Here is a 23,874-nt window from a genome sequence, read left to right on the forward strand (position 1 = left end):
AGCATAAACTGTTATTTCAAAGTTTATCCTGTACAATTCCCAAAACTGTAGCATAGTTACTAGTTACCCTTTGTACATGTCGAATATTAGCACATGCCAGTAGTACATCTTTCATTAACTCTTTTCTTGTCTTTCCCCCTAATTTTGATGTTTCTAAATCACCGTCATTGTATAACCATTGTAGAACATCATCTAATCTATCTGTATACCCTAATTCACTCAATCTAATACAATAAACAATAAGTAATTTTGAGAATTCTTCATTTTCCTCCAGTTTTAATGATACCAAGATTCTATTTTCTAAATGAGACAAAGTGACAATCTCTTCCATATTTTCAAACCCCTCTTTTATCAGAATCGTTCTTGCAAACCTTTGTAAATTCTTAATTCTTCCCTTCCTATTAAGCTCGTCATTAGTTTTACGTTCCATAAAATTTAAAATACTTTGAGGATTGCTCTTGACATCCATGACAAGAGTCTGTACATCATCAGAGTTCCAAAAATTGTTAGCTTTTCCTTGATTTAAAGAACCATTTGCTACATTGTTCATATCCCAATATTGAGATCCATATGCCCACCAGCTATCACTGACCAAAAGCCAGGTTTCCATATCCTCGTCAAATATATATCCATCGCCGTTACTCAATGTTACCAACGGTATACCATTTTTTGTAATAGCACACATAGTAATATTTTCAGCTCTGGTTAAGATATCATCAGAATACCTTAAAGAAGGATTTAAAAGTGGGTAAATATTATTAATGGGGAATTTCAATTTGGCGCTCTTAATATCCCAACAATACATCTCTCCCAGGGAGGTAACACACAACAAGTATTTTGAACATGCCTCAAGAAAACTTATCGGTACACCCAAAATCAATGGCGGAACTATTCTCTTTCCTGAATCGGAATAAACATATATTGTACCATCATCAGTACAACATGCCCAGAAAAATTCACCAGCAGTGCACATAGTTATAAATTTCGGTATGAAGTTTTGAAAAAGTTTGTTTTCTTCATAATCCAACTTTGAAGTTAAGGTAACTATTGTTGGTTTTTGTTCGTTACCTGTACCATTTTTGACGTCAAATTTTAGTTTTGGTGTGGACGGTGGTATATAATTGAAAGTCAGCCTTATTTTTGGCGTTGCTAACCTTACCCTTGAGAAAGATGCATTTGGAAGGAATAGCCCTGTATCAAGAAAATCCATAGGCTCTAGTTCACGTTTTAACTTCTTCGGGATATTATCACTGGGACTTTCCTCCTTTGGTTTACGTTTCAAATCTTTTGGAACGTTATAGGAGGGGGGACTAAATTCCATCCCATTTCCTTGAACTTTTTTAACTTGTACAGCTGGTGGTATCGATGTTGCTTGAAGTTGGTTTGATGACTTCCTTTTGGTAGACTTCTTTGATAAGTTCTTTTGATCTTTATCAGGTTTTGTAGGGGAGAGCGTGATGGGCTCTTTACGTTCTATTTTGACTTGGCTGCGAACCTTCTTTTCTTCCTCCCCGCTAACCTCAGGAAGTGGTGGTAGCAATTTATTTTGCTTTTGTAATTCGATTATTTCATTTGTTGGTAGAATTTCACCTAAATCAGTAGGTTGGAATGCAAAAGTGTATAATATCCCGTCATCTGAGATTGCAAAAAGTGTAAGACCATCTGAAGACCACACCATATCATTTATTGGCGTATCTGAAACTTGAACGGCATTGAATAGTGGTTTCATACGTTTACTATTCCAAACCAAAACAGTACCATCTTTACTCCCTGATGTCGCAAGTAAGTTGTATCTTGATTTCGTGCCCTTTTTATTATTTGTTTTTTCGTACATTACCGGGGAATACACTACAACCTTACTCAGGTTAGATGACGGCGATACTATAGTATTCGCGATCTTGTAGGAATCGTTTGTATCCAGAAGTACAGTGGCAGGAATGGCAGCTGATGATGTTCCTTTCACTGAATTGATTATTGGAAGTGTATTAGCCTGAGGAGACATGGTCAACTTATAATGTAATGGATATACTTGTACAAATTGATTTAATCTGTGTATCTGTTTGTAACTTCCCTTCTCGTTGAATTGATATATGAGGACAGATCTATCACTGCACAGTATGGTGAATCTTTCGCTGGAAGGATCTGTTATGCATACAAATGGGGTTGTGTTTTTATCTAGTTTTATTTCATTCAGTTTATCACCGGTTATGGCATCCAACAGCAGTATGAGGTTTGGATTGCTACAAAGTACAAATAAAACATTTTTCACTTTATCCAGTTTTATATCAGTAATTGTAGAAGGTGATTTACATTCAAAAAGAGTATGTCTTTCAATTGTACTTGCAGCATCATTTTTCCAATTGTGATGCCTAATAACTTGATGTTCGGATCCAACAAACAGATAATTATTCAAAGCCAGAATAAAGAAAGCAGTCTCACCAGTAGGAAGTTCAGCCGGAAATTCAGCACTAATCGTCAAGTCTTGAACGGAAACCTTATCAAAGGCAGTATCCACTAGTTGTTGCTGTGACCACACCATCACGTGACCGTCACTTGAAAGAAGAATTAGTTCATTATTAGCCACCGTGAGTGCATTGAGACGATGCGTTGTTTGATCAATTGGGTATTTAAGCAATCTCATCGTAATGATATGCTGTAATTATTTAGAAATCAACGTCTATTTTTTTCCCCTTTCAATGGTTGTTCTCTTGCTTGTTTATAATAGTTGTTCTCTAAATTTTTTTTTTTAAAATTTCGACGAGAAAACTTAACATCGAATTGTGTGTTACTTTAACCTTGTACGTTGGATATAAGAGAAAGCTCTTTAATATTACGAAGGTTTCCACTGACGACGTCGAATAGTGTATACTAGTATAAGGAAGGTCCTATATGTCTAATAAGTCTGGGGATATCGAAATGGGCAGCGAATCTAGAGTGGAAGAGATAGTTGATGATGAAATCGTTGACGACGCTACTGATTCGTCAGAATATGTTGAAATGTGGATAGACCTTTTCCTGGGTAAGAAGGGACATGAATACTTTTGCGATATTGATCCAGATTATATTACGGATCGTTTCAATCTGATCAACTTACAAAAGACGGTATCTAAGTTTACTCAAGTGGTTCAATATATTGTCGATGAATTGGATGAATCAGTTCTGGAGAACATGTCACACGCACGTTTAGAACAGTTAGAAAACGATGCACGTAAACTATATGGGCTGGTGCATGCTCGTTATATCATAACATTGAAAGGTTTACAAAAGATGTTGGCGAAATATAAGGATGCAGATTTTGGTAGGTGTCCAAGGGTCTACTGTAACTTCCAACCGTTGTTACCAGTTGGATCACACGACGTACCAGGAATAGACTGTGTCAAATTATATTGTCCATCCTGTGAAGATTTATATATTCCAAAATCATCGAGACACAGCGCCATTGATGGTGCTTATTTTGGCACTAGTTTTCCCGGTATGTTTTTGCAAGCATTCCCAGAAATGGTACCAAGACATCCAACCAGAAGATACGTTCCAAAAATATTTGGGTTTGAATTACACAAGCAAGCGCAATTAGCACGTTGGCAAGAGTTGCAACGTTTAAAACTGGAAAAGAAATTGAAAGGCGCCAATTTTGACCTAACAAAATATGGTGGCTACAAAAATTAGGATCCATGATCAATCACCACATTTAAACGATTGTACATTTTTTCAAAAAAACCAAACTTACTAAAAAAAGTCAAAAAATTGAATGCATTGTAGCATATATTAAACTCAATTCAGTAAAAAAGAAATGATATCTCTACTTCCTCCAAAGACATACAAAACATAATATGTACTTATATAACTGTAACAACTGTTATCTTCAACCGAATGATGTATGAAGAAGTATTATTCAACGAAATTGTAATGTGTCTACATATATATATATAGTCGATTCTATTAGAGGTTTTTTTTTCAATATTAGGGATATTGTTATTTTTTGTAACAGGCGATGTGATGGCATTGAATTTAAAGAAGCTGGGAAAAATATGTATATCGAATTTTGACTGAGTAGTCTCGTATTGGTGCTCTGTAAAGGTGTCTATAATTATCTTTGTTTTACAGTAGATTAGGGACAGACTTTGTATGCTAATAAGGCAAGTCAGGAAGATGCATATTAAACCAATTAAGATGAGATGGGCCACTGGTGGCGACAACTACTCATACCTTTTGAGTACTCAGGATAAGAAACTTTCGTGGTTGATTGATCCCGCAGAACCAATGGAAGTGAAGCCTAAATTAGATTCTTTTGAATTGAAAAGTATCAGATGTATTGTTAATACACATCATCATTTCGATCATTCGGGAGGAAATTTGAATATGGTTCATGATTTAAAAATTGCAGGTAATTCGTCTGTCGTCAAGATTGTTGCAGGGTCAACTGAATCGCAAGGTGCTACTGAGATTCCTGAGCATTTGCAACGTTACAAACTGGGGAATTTAGATATCTTGTGTATTAGGACACCATGTCATACGCAAGACTCTGTTTGTTACTATGTTAAGGATCCCGAAACGAATGAGCATGCTCTATTTACAGGAGATACGCTATTTACCGCTGGTTCTGGTAGATTTTTCGAAGGCACTGGGGAAGACATGGATGCTGCTTTGAATAAGAGGTTGTTAGAAGGTGTTGGGGAACCAAATTGGAGCCTTACAAGGGTTTTCCCAGGTCACGAATATACAAAGAGTAATGTGAAATTTGTTCGTAAAGCGGTATACACAAACATTGGAGAGAATGACGCCTTAGATGAGTTGGAAGATTTCTGTAATAAGCATGAAATGACTACTGGTAGGTTTACATTACAGGACGAATTGAAATTTAACCCATTTATGAGATTGGATGACAAGCTTGTAAGAAAAGCTGTCGGTGATAGTGCCGGAAAAATGGGTAGAAGTGAAGTTATGGATAAATTGAGACATATGAAAAACAGTATGTAAGATTGTGTGTACTTTTTAGTCCAAATATGCCACTGATTTCTATATTTTGAAAATATTCATCTGATGACTAATTAATAGGAATTAAATAGTACGATAAGAAAATAAAATGTCTGATAAGCCAAAGAGATTCACCAAAAGATAATAAAAACATCATGCAGTGAAGTAGAAGATTAATCTAAAGCCAAAATCATTTTCGAAAGAAAACTTTCTCTATCTCCGCTGTCCACGCCTCCTAAGATACTGAAAGAAATAGCAAAGGAAGTTCTATAAAGCAGAGATTCTACTATTATATTCCCAGCCTCTTTCAAAAAAGAACAAGAGAGAATGAGAAGAAAGGTTTTGAGAAATAGAAAAAAAACTTTGACTCTTTATATACTTTTACAAATTTTCGATGCGCATGAAAGAAAAAATTTCATGCCCTAAGCAAAAAAAAACTCGAATTACAGCGAGAAGATGGCACTTGTGATAGTAGTAGTCATGGTAATTGCAGGTGTTGTTCCTGTTGTTGCTATCAGTTCGGGTAGTATGGTCGATATGGATGGATGTGCGCTATTACGTGTCGAAAGGCTATACATTCGAGCTATCAAGAGAACTTAGACGGTCCTGTTGACAGATAGACAATACCAGACTAAAAGCTCATGTTCTTGAGCCCTTGTAAGATTAACATAGTAGTATACATATTTGACATCATCTATCACTAGTGTGCTTAGATATATACATATTTGTATCGATACTTGTATTCCTCTCAACTTGACCTCACCAGTTCTGTCTTTTTTTCGACATTGGAAACTGGAAGAATTAAAATCAGCCCAGTCCCCTATAGAAAGCATAGAATACACAGACAGTAAATCTACATAAGATAGTTTCCATAGAGTTTCTGTATAAAAAGTATGAGTGAAGAAGAAGCAAATAACGTAGTCAAGGGGGGTAAAGAAGTTTCATCAGAGGAACCTTCGAAAGAGAAACCGGAAGATGATTTAGTAGAAGATGTTGATATTGAAGAAAATGATACTAATAAATCGGTACAGAATGAAGATGAAAGTAAGGAAAAGGCACCTCCATTACCAACAAGGGAAAAGACTCCTGAAACTAAAGAGGAGAATCCAATTTTCAAGCAATTGAGAGAAGCATTTCCCAATATCGAAGAAAACCATATTAAAGCTGTGATTATTGCATCACAAGGAGCCATTGATCCTGCTTTTAATGCACTTTTGTTTCTTTCAGACCCAGATTCAGGCAAAGATATCAAATTGCCTTCTAGACCTGTCACACCGGGTATTTCTTCACATAAGAAATTGAATCAATTAGAACAAGATGAAATGTTGGCTCGTCAGTTAAGCGACCAGTACAACAAGCCAAGACGCGGACGCCATCATCGTCCTCGTCCACATAGACCACAGCCTGGTACTGATGAGTATGCCTGGTACGAAGCAAGAATTCAGGATAGGGAAAGAAGACGTCATCGTCCTTTAACTGATGAAGAAAGGAGAGAAATATATGATGACGATGACACATGGGCAAATTTTGTTGAAAAAGACTTGCCTGAATTGAGAGCAAAGGCAAATAAGTCAATTCAAGAGACAGCTACAAAAGTTAGTAATTGGTGGAGTGGTGTTACCAAGAATTTCGCTAACGATGAATATGATCAACAACCACGTAGAAGCGGTAGTAATACTGATTATAATATGAATGATGATCAATTAAGACAACAAGAGGAAGCTTTGAGATACTATGAAAAGAAAAGAAGTAATACTAAGCCTGGCGAAAGACGTAGATTCAATTCATTTGGTGCACATGTTGGTGAGCGTGGTGACTCATTAGAAAATCATGGGATTTTGTTGACAAATGAGGATTTATCCGATGATGAAGATGTACCACCACAATTACCATCAAGAGAAAGATCTAAGAACCTTGAAACCGCTTCTTCTGCAGATCCAGACAGTTCTATGATCACCAATGAAGATCAAAAAGTCATCCCACAAACCACGTATATTGACACACCAGACACGGTTACAAAGAAGAAATGGCAACCTGTACCACCAGAACCGCTCGGTGCTACCCCTACAAAGGTCACGGCATCGACCAAGGCCAAGCTTGGAACCAGTCCTGATGCGGATGAGTTCTTAATCAACAGTGACGATGAATAGTGACTATTTGCGTTGCCCAACATATCCCATACAAGCTCGAGCTTAATAGTTACGTATATAAATAAAAATTACTAGACTGTGCGTTTTGTCAGTTTGTAAAGTTCTTTTTCTTCTATTGTAGTAGCTATTGTTAGTTACTAGTTCAGATAATGTAGATAAGTATTAATTTCGAACTTGGTCATCATGTAAGTAAAACCGCACAAAAATTTCAAGTATGATACTAATTGAAAGTCACGTCTAGTCCTCTAAGACACCTGCCTTTCAATGTACCGGGCTGCCAATGAGTTCAGTATATGGACAGGAATAACATCATTCAGTATAATAAAATCATCTCTCGTGGCTCCTTTTATACTGAAAAAAATTTTCCACTGCATGCTCAGAACCCACTCAATTCACGTGATGGGTGCGAGCAGAAGAATCGAATAAAGAAGTGAGGGCTTGTGGCATAGCTGGCCTCGCAAGTGACACAGCACTGTGAGACATATACTCGTAACAAGAGGTTTTGATGGGCATTCTTAGATTCACAAGAGCCTACTGTGCAAGAGCCGGAGAAGAATACGCTACAAACCACTCTTGCCCATCCTTACACCCGGCTAACATAGCACTCTGGTTTTTCTTACAACCTCTCATCCAAAGGCTCGTAATGGCCATGCTTAGATGACTTGCGTTGCCAGCTCAAGTAATTAAAGTTGGTATACGATTAGTACCATCAATTACTCTTCATAATGCGTTATTTGAACTGTATATCTTCTGCTCGCTAACGAAGGCAAAAAAAATAGAAGGAAGGAAAAAAAATTTCAAAAGAAGAGAAGGAAAAACATTTAGTTTCACTGTCACGTTGAATATAATACATTCAGAATTGTTTCATCATCTGCACTGATTGGTACATTTATAACTTATACACCAAGATAATTGGTATCTCTATAGATTCATAGGATTAGGGAAAAAATTGTCATTATCTATTCTTTTTCTTTCTCCGAAATTATATTTTGCATTTTTGGTTTTAACTCAAACTGTAGGAAGCATCCGATAATTGAAAGAAAATTATGCAGAACATAATCACTCAGGTGTCTCAGGAGGGTGCTAATGGTAACCCACTGTTGGGAAACAGTCAGCAACAGTTCTATAACTCTGCAGATTCTTCAGATTATTATGATGGATCAGAAAATGATATGTACGGTAATTCATTAATTCATTTGAATATTCAAGAAAATCATTATTTCATAACAAGAGACCAGTTGATGTCACTTCCTGAATCTTTACTGCTATGTCTTTTCCCATCTGGGGTGTTTCTTGATAGAGATGGTCAAGTTATTACAAATTTGACCCCCGAAGATGAGGTTTATATCGTCACTTTTCCACCAGATTGTTTTGAATATATCATGGAGATTTTCACAAAGGCACATGACGATCTTGTAAACCATCCAATCGAAGAGTTCTTTGGAAAGCCATCATCAAGTGGATTTGTCAATTCTGCAAAGGGGTTTTTCAACTTTGGTTATTCAAATCAAAATAATCAATCCACCAGTGAACAGGATTTATTGCATCAAAAACCGGCAATTATCGTATTGAGAGAAGATTTAGATTATTACTGTGTCCCACTGCATGAATTTCAATTCGAAATGAATGAAAATGAAACTGATAGTATTAATCACGAAAATAATGAAGACCTTCTACAACATTTTATGGCCCAAGTTAAAATAGCTGCTGGCAGTTTTTTAGCTAATAATACTTCAATTTTCCAAGGCCTATTTTCAACAAATAGATTAAGATATCAAAATAATACAAATAATAATAATAACAATAATACTATTAGTACCAATAATATGGATAGCAAACAATTGGGTCCTGCTGAACAGCATCTTATGGATATGCTATGTTCTTCAGGTTTTACAATAGAATCAAAATGGGGTAATCGAACTCAAGAAGCAGGTAAAACCGTTATTTCATCGTTATCGTTATGTAGATTGGCTAACGAAACAACCCAGCAATTTAGAGAGAAATATGAACTTGCTAGATTGAAATGGTTACAAGAATATACTGAAAAGATCAATAGCACTAGCAATAACACTAGACCTTCTTTACTGCTCTCGAGATCTTCATTGTCGATAACTGATGCATATAATAATAATACATTATCGGAATCTTCGTTATCTCTGACACCATCACGTTCCAATAATTTAACCCCAAGTAAAAGTGCACTAGGTATAAGTAACGGAAGAGAAGGTAGAAATGAAAAGAGAAAGTCAAGATTATCTGTCTTAGCAGATAATGTACGTTCTCGTTCCACATCGAAAAATAGACATGGTTCCAAAAATGAAAATATAGAATTGCCAAAAGTTTATGATTTAGTTGAAAAACCAAATATAAATGCTAAATTGCTGCTATTTTGGAGGAAACCCGCTAGAAAATGTTGGTGGGGTGATGAAGAGATAGAACTTGAAGTTGAAATATATGGAGAATGGGTTGATAAGGATAAGAAAATAGTGAAGTTGAAATTGCCTCAAAATTTTACTGAATCTCAAGATAACGAAGAAATATTGTTGAAAAGCTTAAATAAGATAAAAATCCCTGTAAGACTACATATCAGAAGAGTTTGGACTTTAGAATTAAGCGTCATTGGAGTACAATAAGTATATACATAATACATTAGCCCCATCGTGGCTCACCAATACATAGAAGGATATATGTAAGATTAACGAAAGCAAAAACGCATCATTTTATATCACTAAAATGATAAATTCCGATACACTCTTCCTGGAAGTGACCCTGGCAGTCCTGAAAAAAAAAAAAAAAAAAAGGACAGCTTATAGTGGAGAATAGAATTGAGAGAATATTGAAGCAATACCGAGTAGTTTTCGATCATACAGTGTCTCATAAGGTTTATGATATTCAACTGAAGGTATAAATCCAGTGTGATAACCGTCAGTTTTGTGGAAAATTTAACGATAATTTGATAAAGTCATTTCTGATCTGAAAAAAAAGGTGAATAAAATGGTCATGAGTCAGTTGTTCTCGATATTTGCTCGAATATTGCGACAAATATGTTATATTGGTATTATATTGTTATTTATACCATTAGCCATATTGTATGGTATTGACTTTTTTGTGTATATCCTTAGACTGATAACCTTTAGTACTAGATGGTTAAGTTTTAGAGCAGTGAATCCTGAGAGGAACAGGCAAAAATCTAGCCTACAGAAATATGTCAAGAAAAAAGATAAGATGAGTAAGCAAGTGAACGCTGGTATCGTTTTCGTGCTGTCGAACGTACGGACTAAATTAAGTGAATATTTCTTGAATTCCCGTCATTTGAATCCAAATCAGGGGGAATCGATAAGTAACAAGAGATGTTCAGAATTTCCCAATAAAACAGGTACAAAAGAGCACATTTCCATGGGGAAAGTCAATGTCATTGGGTAAGAATACCTCTTTGATATTTTTTTATGCCCCAAATTTATGATAAACACAAATTATATATCCCACTTTTATTTAAACATAATCACACGCATACATTATAACATCATGTACAGTCAGCAGAGAGTGGTTGTGGATCATTCAAGGCCTTTAAACGTCTATCTGCAGAGACAACTCTCTGTTATCGTCCTGTACGAATATCAAAGCACGACGAGAGGCCAATAGCAGCCAGAGAGAAAAACGTATACTTAAGAGAACAATTAAGTGGATTCTTAATAGAGGAGAGAAGCTCGTAAATAGATAATCAAACCATGTTCAGTATTCCAGCTAATAACGCCAATATGGGTGGTATTCCCACCAGTGCGCCATCTCATAATGCCAAATCGAAGTTTCAAAGATTCAGGGAAACTCCTGCCTATACAATGGTGCTAAACGGAGCTTTTTTCATTGCTGGTGTAGCATTTATCCAATCTCCATTGATGGATATGCTAGCCCCACAGTTATGAGTGCCAAATGGGGTCCATGCGAGAGCCCACGCTAGACTACACGCCATAATTTTTCACCTGTATATATGTCTGTTATATAACTTTAATGCTTTTATAAATATAATTAAGTATTTAATAGAAAACGTATTATCTTAATTAGAAATTATTTATGATGTTATTGAATTACAAGTACATAGGAGCTATATTGATCAAAAGTTGCGAAAAAAAAGGTAAAATGTATTACGATTAGTATGAAAGAATGAAAAAGCAGCCGTTATTGCTGACTGGACCTTTGCTAGCATTCTAATCGGATAACACAATATATAGGGCATATAACATACCTGGGAAGAAGACACAGATGGTTAAAACGATATCAATTATACATTCGGTACCCCAACCACGGGCAGCGAACACAGCAACAGGTGGTAAGAATATGGCTAAAATAATGTTAATGATCTTAGAAGAATCCATTGTTTGATATAATAATACGCTTTAATCGATATTGATAGAATCTTCTCAACAACAGTATTTAAAAAATTTAATCGATGAGATACCTCCCTATTTATATATAGCTTGTTTTTCTCGATGATGTTGTTTTTTTCTTCGTCCCTACATCAATTTTTTTCTCCTCTGTGATTTCCTCCCGTCGTGTAACTCGCGCGCACCGAGGGCCCTCTCGAGGAAATCTTCCTACCAGCAGAATGGCCCGCTGCGAGAACCGGGAATTTCCAGTAGACGCAAGGGATCTACATTTCACCTACGTAAAACTAGGACGGCTTCTCCGGCCAGGAGGAAGAGTTCGTGGGTAAACTCAACATAGGCCCTGATGAGATATATGTGTCTTATTATCTACTTGTTATCCCTGTTTATTATTATTGCCGCAGATAATCCTTGTCCCTCACTTTTAAGCAGCAACCCATGCAGATCACAATGGGTTACTCCCTATACGTTCTTATACTATTGGTTTTTTATACTATAAAAGTTTATTTATTTATTTATTTATTTATTTATTTATTATTGCTATTTTTTCACAGATGCAGGTAAGTACATATATCAATCCTTCAAGACCTTCTTGACAATCTTTTCAACTTCATCCCAATCATCAGTTGGGACACGGGTCATTTCAATATCACCGAAATACTTTTGAATGGCAGATAATGTATTGAATGATTTTTTATCACTGACAAAAGAAATCGCAACACCTGTTCTACCAAATCTACCAGTTCTACCAATTCTATGAATGTAAGTTGCTGGATCCGCTAGGCCATTTGGTAAAGTTGGAAGATCATAGTTGACCACCATTGAGACTGTTGGAATATCAATACCTCTGGCGAGAACATTGGTTGTGATTAATACTTTAGATCTACCTTCTCTGAAGTCATCTATCAACCTATCTCTCTCTTGACTTTGTAAGTCACCATGTAAAATGGAAACTTGGTGACCTTCTTGTTTTAATTTCCCATACAGAAGATTAGCGGTATTTTTTGTGGCAACAAAGATAATAGAAGAACCAATCGTTAAAAGACCGTATAGTTCACACAAAACTTCATACTTGTGCTGCTCATCGTTACAATCCATGTATAACTGTTTGATTGCACTAACATTGACTTCGTTTCTTTGTAATTCTAAAGTATTGGCTTCTGGGACAACTTTCTTGGCATATTGTCTAACTGCATCAGCAAAAGTGGCGCTGAAAAGAACTAGTTGTGTAGTTTTTGGCAAAAATCTCTTAACACGAATACATTGATCACCTAACCCTTGTTTGTCTAACATATTATCAGCTTCATCAAGAACAAAAACTTTGACACTATTCAATGTCAATAATTTTCGGCGCATTAAATCTAATACTGTCCCCGGTGTACCCACGATAATTTGTGCTTTAATATGTTCATTCTTTGGGAATGAGTCTGGAACAATTAATTGCGTTGTAATTTTGGTAAACTTGCCCATTTCTTGAATAACTTCAAGTGTTTGTCTTGCTAATTCTCTTGATGGTGCTAAACAAATGGCTTGAGTTCCATCGATTTCAGTATTGACACGAGATAGCATTGCTAAAGAAAATGCTGCTGTCTTACCAGTACCAGATTGAGATTGAGCTATCATATTTCTTGGAGGATTGGAAAGAAGTAAAGGTAATGCTCTCTCTTGCACTTTAGATGGTTTTTGAAATTTCATCGCATAGACACCTTTCAATAGTTCAGGTGCCAATCCTAACTCATCAAACGATTTCGCACTAAATAATGGAGAATTTGGATCTGCCTGTATATCTACTAATTTCACTTTAACTTCATATTCAGATTTAATCAAATTAGTGTCCGATTCCTTTGGTTTTTCAGTCTTCTTATCTTCCTTTTGTTCACTTTTTGAATCAGTTTCCTTTGTGTCCTTAACTTCATTGGAATCAATCTTCTTGTTATCTTCTTCAATTTTCAAGGAAGCCATCAAATCGGCAGGATCCTTCTTAGTAGTATCTGTCATTTCTTCTGTCGATAATTCTTCTGCAGTCGTATAGTATTTGATCTGATGATATATATATCGATCAAATAACACTTTTTTCATCTTTTCTCTTCTATGAAATACCTGGAAAAATTTCGAAATTCCGGGTAAACGATTTTGTCACAGTATAAACTGACCCAAATACACGATGAACAAAGCAGTTTGAATTATAAGAAAGGTTGATTATTTCATTATGAATCAGGAAATTTTATTTAGTCTATATATGCAGACATGTCATTAAAGTCATTAAATTATTCTTGAGAGTTTATTACACTCCATCGGGCTTCCAGTCTAATTCCAGTCTTTGATAGACTTGGGTTTGACATTGGGACCATATACTAGCTTTTTCTTCTTTAGTCAATGTTATTTTGTGATTAGTAGTATAAACGTTGTCAGAAGGGCCATCATTATAGTTTGATGTATTTATTGCTATTGAGTCTTTATTCTCTTGGAAGTTTTTCAATTGTAGATTTTTCATTAACGTTTTCTTCAATAGACTGCTATTTTTATTCAACGTCGTCGGTATCATTCTTGGTGGAGGCATATCAGGTTTCTTCAAATTCAGACTATGTTGCTCACTTTTCCATTTTTTGAATTCATTACAATGATTCTTAAAATCAAATCTACACTGCGCTTCCACTGCAATATTTAATAGATAATTTTCGATGATGTTCCTCCATTCAGGTTTTGATAAAGTCATTATTGGCTCGTGAACACCCACAATTTGTTCATGACGTTTTCGAGCTGCAGCAACCGTGTATTTAGCACTTGTAAGTTTAAATTCGTAATCAATATTTGCCTCCAAATATAAATCTGAATTTACCAAAGTTTGTATTATAACAGTATCAGCGGAATTTAAGGGCAATAATTGGAATCTAAATTTCGGAAGACTTGGTGCGGTTCGATTGATAATTTCTGGTAGCTGATGGCCCCATTCTGGGCGTAAATTCTCTACGATTAAAAGTGATCGCACATCGTTAAGATCCCAATCTAATAATTCTCTTTTAGTAAAAGATGGTCTGCCGTTATACAGAACTTTAGAAGGATCTGACATGAGAACTTCTGGTGAATACATATCAAAAAATGTCTTCGGGAGGGCTTCCTCTAAAGAAAGCTGCGTTATGAATTTTGAATGCGTTAAAGGTACGCTATCATTGGTAGTTTGTGAAAATATTGTGGAAGGCTGTGAAAATATACTAGATGCTGCGTCTGATGAGAAAGAACTCTGACTGTCAACAGTTGTCGATATACTATATGCGTCTGAAATGTCATTATTGTTACGGCTATGATTTGGAAGATTTTTTTGGTTTGGTAGAAGTCTCTTTTTAATCTCTAATCTAGCCCTATCAGCATATTCAGGTGGAGCATTGACAAAATTTGCTTCCTTTCGAAGATGTTCGTGTACATCATTTTCATGATACTCTTGTTTCTCATCAACTCTGTTTGCTGGTCTATGTTCTTCAGACGCACTCTTCTTCTTCCCATGTCTCTTTTGTATCCCCAACATAGAAATATTACTTGGTGAAGGAGATACGAACATATTTCTTTACTTTCCTTCACAACTAGTTGATTTTATAAATTTATTTGAAGTAGAAAAATTTTTCTCCTTATTAAGCTGAATATATCTAATAATGTTAAAACTCTTTCCCAACACACGCCAACTCTTCAGTCTGGACTATAAACAACGAACCAATTTATTCTTTATATCCTTATCAATGGGTAAAACTATCAGATAGACAATGAGTTTAGTATATATATATAATACACCACTTGTTTCCCTCAAAAAGACACTTGTTGTTCTTAGGTCGAGGGGATTGATTTTTGCGGTGCACACTCAAGCAGTTATATTAAATCTGGTCCTAGTCTTACGAGATTGCGTTGCAGCGAAAAAAAAATCAATACATAAAAATTTTTCCGTGCAACAAAATGACAACATAATAGAATAAGTGCGCAGGGGATTTATTTCTGGCGAATATTGTCTGTTGCATGTCTCCAACGGAAAAATATCGAAGAAAATCCGCACAAATTTCGGGATATGCCATGTTGCGGGGAGCACCAAATTGTTATATTTTCTGATGCGGCCTTTTCTGAGAGAAAGAAATTGCAGCCATGTATAAAGAAAACAAATTAATTTCTCAGGCCTCTCCGAGATTTGTTGGCGGGAAATTATCTGCCTATTATTCCCGTCTCTGGTCTGCCCATTATTAATTTCTTTTTTCAAGTTCCTTTACTCCACATTTATTCCTTCGGAAAAACTTCCGAAATGTTCCATTTGGTCAAAAACTAAAGGCAAAAATGGTAAATTTGTTTTTGGTGTCTATAGTATAAACTGGGCTGGTCAGAAGAGGAGAAGTATAGGTACTTTTGCCTTAGTAGTCACTGACATGTACAAAACAACCCATCATAATCTTTTCTATGAATCTGTTACTCATGCAGAAATGGAAATTTAAAAAATTTGAAAAAAAAATTAAAAAAGAAGCTCCGATGCCGGGAGTCGAACCCGGGTCTCCACGGTGAGAACGTAATGTGATAGCCGTTACACTACATCGGATTGGAATCTACGGGGTTGGGAATGATATTAGATAATGAACAAGGATTGAGAATCCTCTGTACTACCCTGTCCGACGTGCTCGATTTTTCAAAGTCTCATTCCCTCCAGCTAATATATACGTAAGGGAAGATCGGAGAATATCTCTTGCATTATAATGTTGTTGACCGATAGAAGTCTTTTCCCCTCTTGGGATGTTGCTAATCGATGACATAGTGGTAATAAATAAGATCTGTGAGTTAGTTATAGTATACCAAACAAAATAAAGTATGAAATCAGAATTAAACTATATATTAAAAACCAATATTCGTCCTACTCTTTTTTTTTATATATTTATTTTATCGTTTATTATACAGCGCACAGCCCCAGTTACTGGTCGAGCCATTTGCTGTTATGCAGAGTAGTCCACGCGCCACTGCTGCTGCCGTGTATCTGGCCTACTCAGCTCAGACCACCCCCAGTACGCCCAGTGGTTGCCAATGTACAAGCCATTAGCGTTGACCTGCCCTGTCCACGTATCTTGGTAGGCTTCAGTACAGGACGCCGGAATGGTGTTACCGTAACACTCATCATCCCTGAAGGTAGCGAACCAAGAGTATGTATTCCTCGCATGACAGCCGATCTTGTTCCCAGGTCCTACTGTGAACCTACTCTGATTCACTTGCTGGCATCGGTGGTGCGGCTACACCTCCAATAGCATATACTTGGAGCTGGGGTTCTGCGTTATACGACAGGAACTTTGAGTTTACCATCTCACATATATCCGAATACGTTATAACCATATCCGCGTGTACGCAGGTCTTGTCGTCGGCGCCGAAGAAATAATAGTATCCCTCGCTATGCCCACGTCACATTATGGTTCCTGAGTTTTCGTTCATGTATGTTGCGCCGCCAGCTATCTTGTCCCACAATTCCAAGCTAGGTAAGCGATCAGTTCCTGTTAATACTCGGCCTAGAGTTGACCACTGTGTGTAGTACTCCGCAATGCTGTCAGCTAATACCACCTCATTTCGTACGTGTGCTAAGTAACGAATGGAGCAATAGTCGGTGACCGCTGTAACAGCAGCTGTGTTGACTTGGGTCGTGTTGAAATAGACAATTAGAGAGCTACTACCATCAATGAGGACTTGGGTGCTATTGTCAGCGCCGTTCACTTGCAGGCACTTCAAATAATTAAGCGCAGCTATTTCTGGGCTGGTAGAGTTAACAATAGGCCCCAGAGCGACCTGATCCAGCCAGCTTGCCGCAGTGATAGGCAAAAGGACTAACGAATGTATTAGGGGGAGACGCATCGTAACTCTAATTTTTTCTATATAAAAAGTATCTTCAATAAGAGAAGAAAAGATGTTCTCTCGATACTAGATGACGTCGATTTATACCTCATAAATCACAACATTCTCGTCTATAAATATGTGCCACAGTATTATAGACCCAACATCATGCAATATCGCACGACATTGTACAACTGACAAGCAACAAGTGAAAATTTTCATCATGTCGTGGGCGAGAGAGTCCGTCATATAGCCTCTTCGTATCTATACAAGCAGCGAATCTTCTTGTTATGGTAAACCGTTGTGGTTACATTCTTCGTAGTTATTTACCAATCCATAATATTCCCGTCTACAAATATGTGCTATAGTATTATAGACCCATCAAACTCTCATTCCGAGTTGTCGTAATTGTTCCAGCATAATGTCATTTCTAGCAAATATTCCATTACATCCATAGCTTCTTTGGTTTATTTATAAATCCAGGGTTAAAAAGGCTTTCTAATCATGGTCGCTACAATAAGTGGAAAGTACTAATGCGTTATCTGTGAAGGTTACTAGACAAGATGAAGGAACTCAATGGCATGTATGGTAGAGAGCAAAGCGGCTTCAACGAGTAATAAAACTCGATTTCTCTTTTTTGAGAAGCTACATCGCACTACCTTTTTGTAAAGAAATATTTATTATTTTCTTCACCAGTTTATAGCCCATAAACGACTACCATGTACAAATGTTAATATATACGCTTATATAATTAGTAAGGAATTATGTCACTAAAAACGTCGATACCCTTCATTACCGCCCTGATAACGACTGTTTTGGTAGTTACCATTGTTGTTGTATCTGCTTTGGCCTGAATAACCACCCCTATTGTAATCTGAATTATTGTTGTAATTTTGATGACTGTTGTTATTGTACCTACGTCCTTGTTGATTATTATAGTTGTTCTTGATGTATCCATTGTTATAACTTCCGCCACTGTCCCTCGCACCTCTGTAATTCGTTTGTTGGCCTCTTTGTTGATGAACATTATTATAACTACCATTCCTATTAGTATTGTTGGCATTTTTGGCATTCGAAAAGTAGAAAAAGGAACGATAGCCGCCCTCCCTTGGTTTATATTGCGTAGTACCAGATGGCCCCACCTTTACTACATTCTTCTTCATGTCGTTTCCAAAAAACCTGTTGTTTCTTTGGAAATTATTGCCACCATATTTATAGAGGATTGAATCTACATCATATACAGACAATGTAGCCTCAGCAGGGATGTAGCCATTCAATATAACGGATTTATTGTTTGCAGGCAGCGGCGTAAACTTGAAAAGTGCCTTCAGAAACAGATTAGTTGATAGCTCGGGTAAAGATGTACTTTCCAGAGGGCACAACAGTTTACTATTTAACTTAAAGCCTTCTTCATCAATTGAAACAATACCACTGAGACCACTCTTGAAATGTCTGAATTTTATTTCAAAATCGTCAGCTAGATCTTCACTTTGGTATAGTTTTTTTGAAAATTTCTCATAATTTACGTTCTTATTGCTGATAAGTAAAATAGCCTCTTTCCTAACATTTCTTGATCTTTCAGCGTCTGATAATTTTGGGTACTGTGCCCTCACAACTTCAAGCAGTCTTTTTTCATCAATAAATGGAAGTAATGCAATGCCTTGCCAGGACATTTTCTTACCGTTCATATCAATTGGGAATTCTGGGGGATAGAAGTCTATGATAGGGGAATCTGCTTCACTCATTAAAGGACGAAATATTGGAGGCAATGTATGGCCAGATGCTGCCGGTAAAACACTCATTAATTGCTCATATGGTAAAAATGGTTCTCCTAAATCAAATTCTACTTTAATATCCTTGATATCAAAAAAATCAGAGGCGAATGGAGCATAGTGGAAGGGGTAGTACCAGTTCCATGAAGCACAACCTTGATAATAGTATCTTAGAACCCATGAGACACCCTCGACATACGAGCGAACCATGTCTCTTCTAACAATTTCAATTTCATCCTTAGAGATATGAAACTTCTCAGTATAATATCTCTCTCTATATCCTGATTCGTATAATTTCACGTTATCATCGGTGTCAATTACACCGGATGTAATATCCCCACTGGAAATAATAGACCCAGCGCTCTTTTTTACAATGTTGTTCTTAACGTCACTTTCTTCACTTGATTCATCATCGTTATCGTCCTCTTCTTCTTGGACAGCAGCTTCAACCTCAGATTTTATTTCATTAGTCAAATTTTCATCCTCGGTCTTAACTTTTTTCATTGGGTTTTCTTTGTCTTCTTCGACATCTTTATCAGCATTTTGCTCTTCTTCTTCTAGTTTATGTTTTCTAGCAGAGAGCTTTTTCTTCATAAGTTCTGCTACTTTGAAATTTCTTTTGTTAGCTTCATCGACAACTTTTTCCATTTCTTCTTCGGTAATGTTTTTGACCAATTCATTATTTTTATCACTTTGTGCTCTTACTATAGCGATTGCGTCTGGATCACCTTCATTAGCTAGCATTATTTCCTTTTTTAGTCTTACCATATCACTGGTAGTCAAGTTCCATGAGCCAGCTGCTAATTTGCCTGAAGTATCATACAATTGCAATTGTTCATTCGGTATAGTAGGATGTCTATCTTGACCTTTTGATATATTCTTACCATTTTGTAATCTCCTTCTTTCAAAAGCTTCTTGTTTTCTTACTTCTTGAATATATCTTGTCTTAAAGATATCAGGTTCTCGATCACCTAATTGTTTTAAGAGAATCTCTACGGACTCTAAATTTAAAAAGCCATCACATGTCATATATGTCTTCAATGATGGCAAAATGACTTTCCAAATGTCTAAAAGAATATCAATACTATTTTCTCTAACGTCTAAACTTGGTAGATGAGGCAAAAAATCATTACCGCAAAAGAAACACATGAAAACCCAATCGTCAATAGCACGTTCAAGGTCGAAATTGAATGAAAGTCTAGGGATCCATAATTCGGCAGCAAGATATTCTCTTAATACGCTGATGTGTAGCCAAAGAAATGGTTTTTCCGCATCTTTTTTCATTATCAGTTCTTTTTCTTCCTCAGACATGTTATCACTGAAAGTTGTTCTTTTACGATTATCTTGAGCAAAGACATCTTCTCTCAAAATTTTGAAGTGAGGTTCATGGGTAGCCAAACCCAAGAAAATTAAATCTGCATCTAAACCATAAATGCAATGTGTGGTATTTGGATTATATTCAGGATCAGCGCGTTGGGATCTAATAAAATTCATAATTTTATGTTCACCTTCACCAGGGACTGTGGCATCACTAATGATGACTTGCAAATTTTTCCAACCTGGATCGGTAGCTAATTTAAAGGCAGTCCAATATCTTAAGGCAGCCGCTAATTTGTCCATGAAGGGAGTACCAGGTGTAATCGCGTTTGAATCCCACGTTTTCTTCTTCTTCAATGCGTCATCAATAATTTCACCGTAATTTTCTCTTTCTCTCAATTCTTCTTCACGAGCCTCGTTAGCAATTTGAGCATCTCTGGCACTTCTAAATCTACGAGCTCTTTGTTGATTCATTTTAGCACGAGGTGCAACACCATCCACAGCCATAAGAAGGACTTTACGTGGTCTTGCCATATTTAAAACACGATTAGTGTATTCAAAAACAGCCAATAGCATCTCATCTTCTGTCTCTGGTGGGGGTTTATTTTCAGGATGAGAACATGGATGGACAATACCATTCATATCTAGATATAAATTGTCTAATTCTCCATTAGGGTTGGGCGATGCATAATCTATAGGTAATGCGACTCCATCAACTACTTGAGGATATTCTTCCAACACAGGGCAGATAATTTTAGGGTACTTCCTGGATAACCATCTAAAAAATGAGGGAACACCCATTATGAAAGTACTATCGTAAGTAGTGTCTTAGTTATTAGGATTCTCTCAGGTTTTTCTTATTCAATGCATAATAAGCACTTCATCGTCGCAATGGTCCTTTGCTGACTTCGAAATTTTTCGTTAACATCGGATCATTTGGTACGTTAGCAAGAACAACAAAATGACAGATGACAGCTTAACGATGGCTGGTGACAGTGGCAGATAATATTTTTAATATAGTGGTAAATATTTTGGAATCGTGGGACAAGTGTTAGTAGACATATTCCCAGTTTATTTCAAAAAATTTTTTTGGAAAGAAGTCTATATTTGACATTAATTTATCAGGCTATGAAATAATATAAATATCAGTTCATGTAATCTAGTAATACAGTGCGTCACTACCAGTAGTTATGTAGAGGAACATTGTTTTCTCCGTTACAATCTTGTAGTAGGTGTGGCAATGGTCTTGCGCATTACATCGTTCTGCTTTTACACAAAGGTGGTTTTGCGAGCATGTTCAGAATTCGATTTTGCATATTGACAATGGAAGTGGCCTACTATCTCTTTTATCAAATTTGTTGTGATATGCTGGGGGTCAAAAACCTGAAGAAAACATCGTAGTATGTACGTGGTAAATTTGTTTAGCACTCCATTTACAGTACTACATTTTCAAGAGGTCGCAGATTGAAATTGGCATTAATATATTTTATATCTGCATCTTTCACGCCCTATATTCACATATGGTGATGGTACCAGTTCTTCCATCGGTTGCTAGTTTCCGACTGAGTTACGCTTTTCTGATAAAATTTTATTGTTTTGTTAACATGTTCTACTTTTGATCCAGATCTATCTAAAATAAAACTACGCATCTGATAGATAAGAAAAATTCAGAGAGCAAGACGAAGATAAATGAATGTACAGTTGTTTAAAATGCATATTTTGAAAAAATTATAAAATGTGATTATGAAAGAAATAAAAATGGTATAAATCGTGAAAAGAAGTGAATAATTGAACATTTATGACAATGAAATAGAGTAATATTACAAATTAGAAGAATCAAATTATTTTTTCTTAAATGACCAAACTTTTTTTGAAAAATTGAGCTTATTAGGCTTACTATCTTCTACAATTGGCACTTTTAGCTCTGTACTCATTGATGCAGTGGAACTGCTTCTATTTTCGGATAGAGTGCCTTCTAAAAGCTCCGGGTCCACTCTTCCCTTAGTGATTGGTATCGATACGTACCTACCTTGAAGAGCCAATCCTGGATGTATTACTGTCATGATCACAGTAGAAATGGTCATCATTAGACAATCTAGTGCGATGAAATACCATTCATGCGAGACCAGTTTACCTAGCCATCCGTATGACAGTTCGGCAAGACGGTATACACAACGTGTAAAGATTAGTAGCACGGTAGCAGTCAATGATAAAGTGAAATACTTAAATGGCCAACGAGATGGATTGATTCTTAAATCGTGATATTTTTCTCGGTAAAGATAATCGATATCATTTTGTGAGATTTTGAAGAAATCACTTATCTTGAAATTTTTATCATGCTCTTTCCTTGTACCGATATAAATTTTATAGAGGAAATGGAACCAAAATGTAATGAAAATAATCATCGATACGACTTGTAGAGCTAAACCTGCAATGAAGATATCTTTACCTGGTTCACTCGAAGTGTTCCTACTTGTGGCGCTTGCAGCGACACCACCTCCGATGGCTTGAACGACAAGCGAAATGATATCACTAGTAATGAATACGTACGAATACGCCATTGGCGAACCTAAAAGAGCAAATCTATGACCATAAACCTCGATCAATTTGGCTAGTTGATAGTAGATACCAGCCATGGTAAAGACCGGAGAAATGGTTAAACAAATCATATTCAAAAGATAACCTTGTCTATTAGCAACATTGAAATGATTCATAGTTCTACCAATATAACCGATAACTTCTAAAATTCCTGTACAGATAAATGAAACAGAAAACCAATACTGTCTGAAATATAGTTGTGCGATCTGCGCCAATAGCAATGCACCCCATATACCAATCATAGAGGCATTAAAGCCCAGATTCGGCACCATACCACCATAGTAACCTTCTGCTTTAAAATGTAGTTCAGCGATCTGAGTTGCCACATCTGTAGAATTCGTCATGCTTTCCCCCTGTGTGACGTCTTGAGACGGATCGTAAAATTACAGTATAAACAAAGAATATTAAATTGACGCTTGCTTGCAGTACTCAGAATTGAAGAGCTCTATAGCCTTCTTAAACCAAGATGAATCAAGACCACCTACTAATACATGTCCCTGTTCTTCCATGACAACCATGATTTATATAAAAACTAAAAATTTTATAGATATTGGAAATAGAGTTTCCTTCCCAGCTGGAATGAATGGCATACATAAAGCTTCCGGGTTGAGTAATTCAGTGCAATATTACTACTTGACATTCTTAGATGCGACATTATGATATAAATCAGTGATTTTTTTTGCCTCTCTTTTCTTCTTTTTTCCTCTCGCATGATGATTCCGTGGAGATTTGCTGTGATTTGTCAAAAAATTATTCGAGCTTAAGAACCGATGCATTTTAATAAGCAAAAGTTACGGAAGCACACAACTTGGCCTCTTTAGGTGGGAGGAGACTTCGTATTCCACA

At 36.3% G+C, this 23,874-nt stretch overlaps 13 protein-coding genes and 1 non-coding gene across 14 annotated transcripts; 6 read left to right on the plus strand and 8 right to left on the minus strand.

Moving 5' to 3' along the window:
- Positions 1–16: 16 nt before the first annotated feature.
- Positions 17–2,641, minus strand: HIR2 (Hir2p; the record flags this gene model as incomplete). The annotated part of the gene is made up of 1 exon (XM_003956678.1): positions 17–2,641. The coding sequence occupies one exon, from the start codon at positions 2,639–2,641 to the stop codon at positions 17–19; it is 2,625 nt and encodes an 874-aa protein (XP_003956727.1).
- Positions 2,642–2,889: 248 nt separating this feature from the next.
- Positions 2,890–3,666, plus strand: CKB2 (casein kinase 2 regulatory subunit CKB2; the record flags this gene model as incomplete). The annotated part of the gene is made up of 1 exon (XM_003956679.1): positions 2,890–3,666. The coding sequence occupies one exon, from the start codon at positions 2,890–2,892 to the stop codon at positions 3,664–3,666; it is 777 nt and encodes a 258-aa protein (XP_003956728.1).
- A 459-nt stretch (positions 3,667–4,125) lies between these two features.
- GLO4 (hydroxyacylglutathione hydrolase GLO4) lies at positions 4,126–4,977 on the plus strand (the record flags this gene model as incomplete). Its single annotated transcript, XM_003956680.1, has 1 exon — positions 4,126–4,977. One exon carries the CDS (start codon positions 4,126–4,128, stop codon positions 4,975–4,977), a length of 852 nt encoding a protein of 283 aa, XP_003956729.1.
- An 890-nt stretch (positions 4,978–5,867) lies between these two features.
- Positions 5,868–7,124, plus strand: CUE5 (ubiquitin-binding protein CUE5; the record flags this gene model as incomplete). The annotated part of the gene is made up of 1 exon (XM_003956681.1): positions 5,868–7,124. One exon carries the CDS (start codon positions 5,868–5,870, stop codon positions 7,122–7,124), a length of 1,257 nt encoding a protein of 418 aa, XP_003956730.1.
- Positions 7,125–8,170: 1,046 nt separating this feature from the next.
- On the plus strand, positions 8,171–9,757 carry WHI2 (Whi2p; the record flags this gene model as incomplete). Its single annotated transcript, XM_003956682.1, has 1 exon — positions 8,171–9,757. One exon carries the CDS (start codon positions 8,171–8,173, stop codon positions 9,755–9,757), a length of 1,587 nt encoding a protein of 528 aa, XP_003956731.1.
- Positions 9,758–10,118: 361 nt separating this feature from the next.
- Positions 10,119–10,547, plus strand: IRC23 (Irc23p; the record flags this gene model as incomplete). The annotated part of the gene is made up of 1 exon (XM_003956683.1): positions 10,119–10,547. The coding sequence occupies one exon, from the start codon at positions 10,119–10,121 to the stop codon at positions 10,545–10,547; it is 429 nt and encodes a 142-aa protein (XP_003956732.1).
- Positions 10,548–10,852: 305 nt separating this feature from the next.
- Positions 10,853–11,047, plus strand: TOM6 (Tom6p; the record flags this gene model as incomplete). The annotated part of the gene is made up of 1 exon (XM_003956684.1): positions 10,853–11,047. One exon carries the CDS (start codon positions 10,853–10,855, stop codon positions 11,045–11,047), a length of 195 nt encoding a protein of 64 aa, XP_003956733.1.
- Positions 11,048–11,329: 282 nt separating this feature from the next.
- PMP3 (Pmp3p) lies at positions 11,330–11,497 on the minus strand (the record flags this gene model as incomplete). Its single annotated transcript, XM_003956685.1, has 1 exon — positions 11,330–11,497. The coding sequence occupies one exon, from the start codon at positions 11,495–11,497 to the stop codon at positions 11,330–11,332; it is 168 nt and encodes a 55-aa protein (XP_003956734.1).
- Positions 11,498–12,079: 582 nt separating this feature from the next.
- DBP5 (ATP-dependent RNA helicase DBP5) lies at positions 12,080–13,504 on the minus strand (the record flags this gene model as incomplete). Its single annotated transcript, XM_003956686.1, has 1 exon — positions 12,080–13,504. One exon carries the CDS (start codon positions 13,502–13,504, stop codon positions 12,080–12,082), a length of 1,425 nt encoding a protein of 474 aa, XP_003956735.1.
- Positions 13,505–13,790: 286 nt separating this feature from the next.
- On the minus strand, positions 13,791–15,062 carry STD1 (Std1p; the record flags this gene model as incomplete). Its single annotated transcript, XM_003956687.1, has 1 exon — positions 13,791–15,062. One exon carries the CDS (start codon positions 15,060–15,062, stop codon positions 13,791–13,793), a length of 1,272 nt encoding a protein of 423 aa, XP_003956736.1.
- A 939-nt stretch (positions 15,063–16,001) lies between these two features.
- KAFR0Ctrna13E lies at positions 16,002–16,073 on the minus strand. Its single transcript has one exon. It is a non-coding gene; the product is annotated as a tRNA-Glu (tRNA).
- An 845-nt stretch (positions 16,074–16,918) lies between these two features.
- On the minus strand, positions 16,919–17,362 carry KAFR0C06105 (uncharacterized protein; the record flags this gene model as incomplete). The annotated part of the gene is made up of 1 exon (XM_003956688.1): positions 16,919–17,362. One exon carries the CDS (start codon positions 17,360–17,362, stop codon positions 16,919–16,921), a length of 444 nt encoding a protein of 147 aa, XP_003956737.1.
- A 749-nt stretch (positions 17,363–18,111) lies between these two features.
- RAT1 (ssRNA exonuclease RAT1) lies at positions 18,112–21,231 on the minus strand (the record flags this gene model as incomplete). The annotated part of the gene is made up of 1 exon (XM_003956689.1): positions 18,112–21,231. One exon carries the CDS (start codon positions 21,229–21,231, stop codon positions 18,112–18,114), a length of 3,120 nt encoding a protein of 1,039 aa, XP_003956738.1.
- Positions 21,232–22,271: 1,040 nt separating this feature from the next.
- RSB1 (phospholipid-translocating ATPase RSB1) lies at positions 22,272–23,300 on the minus strand (the record flags this gene model as incomplete). The annotated part of the gene is made up of 1 exon (XM_003956690.1): positions 22,272–23,300. The coding sequence occupies one exon, from the start codon at positions 23,298–23,300 to the stop codon at positions 22,272–22,274; it is 1,029 nt and encodes a 342-aa protein (XP_003956739.1).
- Positions 23,301–23,874: the final 574 nt, after the last annotated feature.

Source organism: Kazachstania africana, chromosome 3 (genome assembly GCF_000304475.1).
Source record: "Kazachstania africana CBS 2517 chromosome 3, complete genome".
NCBI classification, from domain to species: domain Eukaryota; kingdom Fungi; phylum Ascomycota; class Saccharomycetes; order Saccharomycetales; family Saccharomycetaceae; genus Kazachstania; species Kazachstania africana.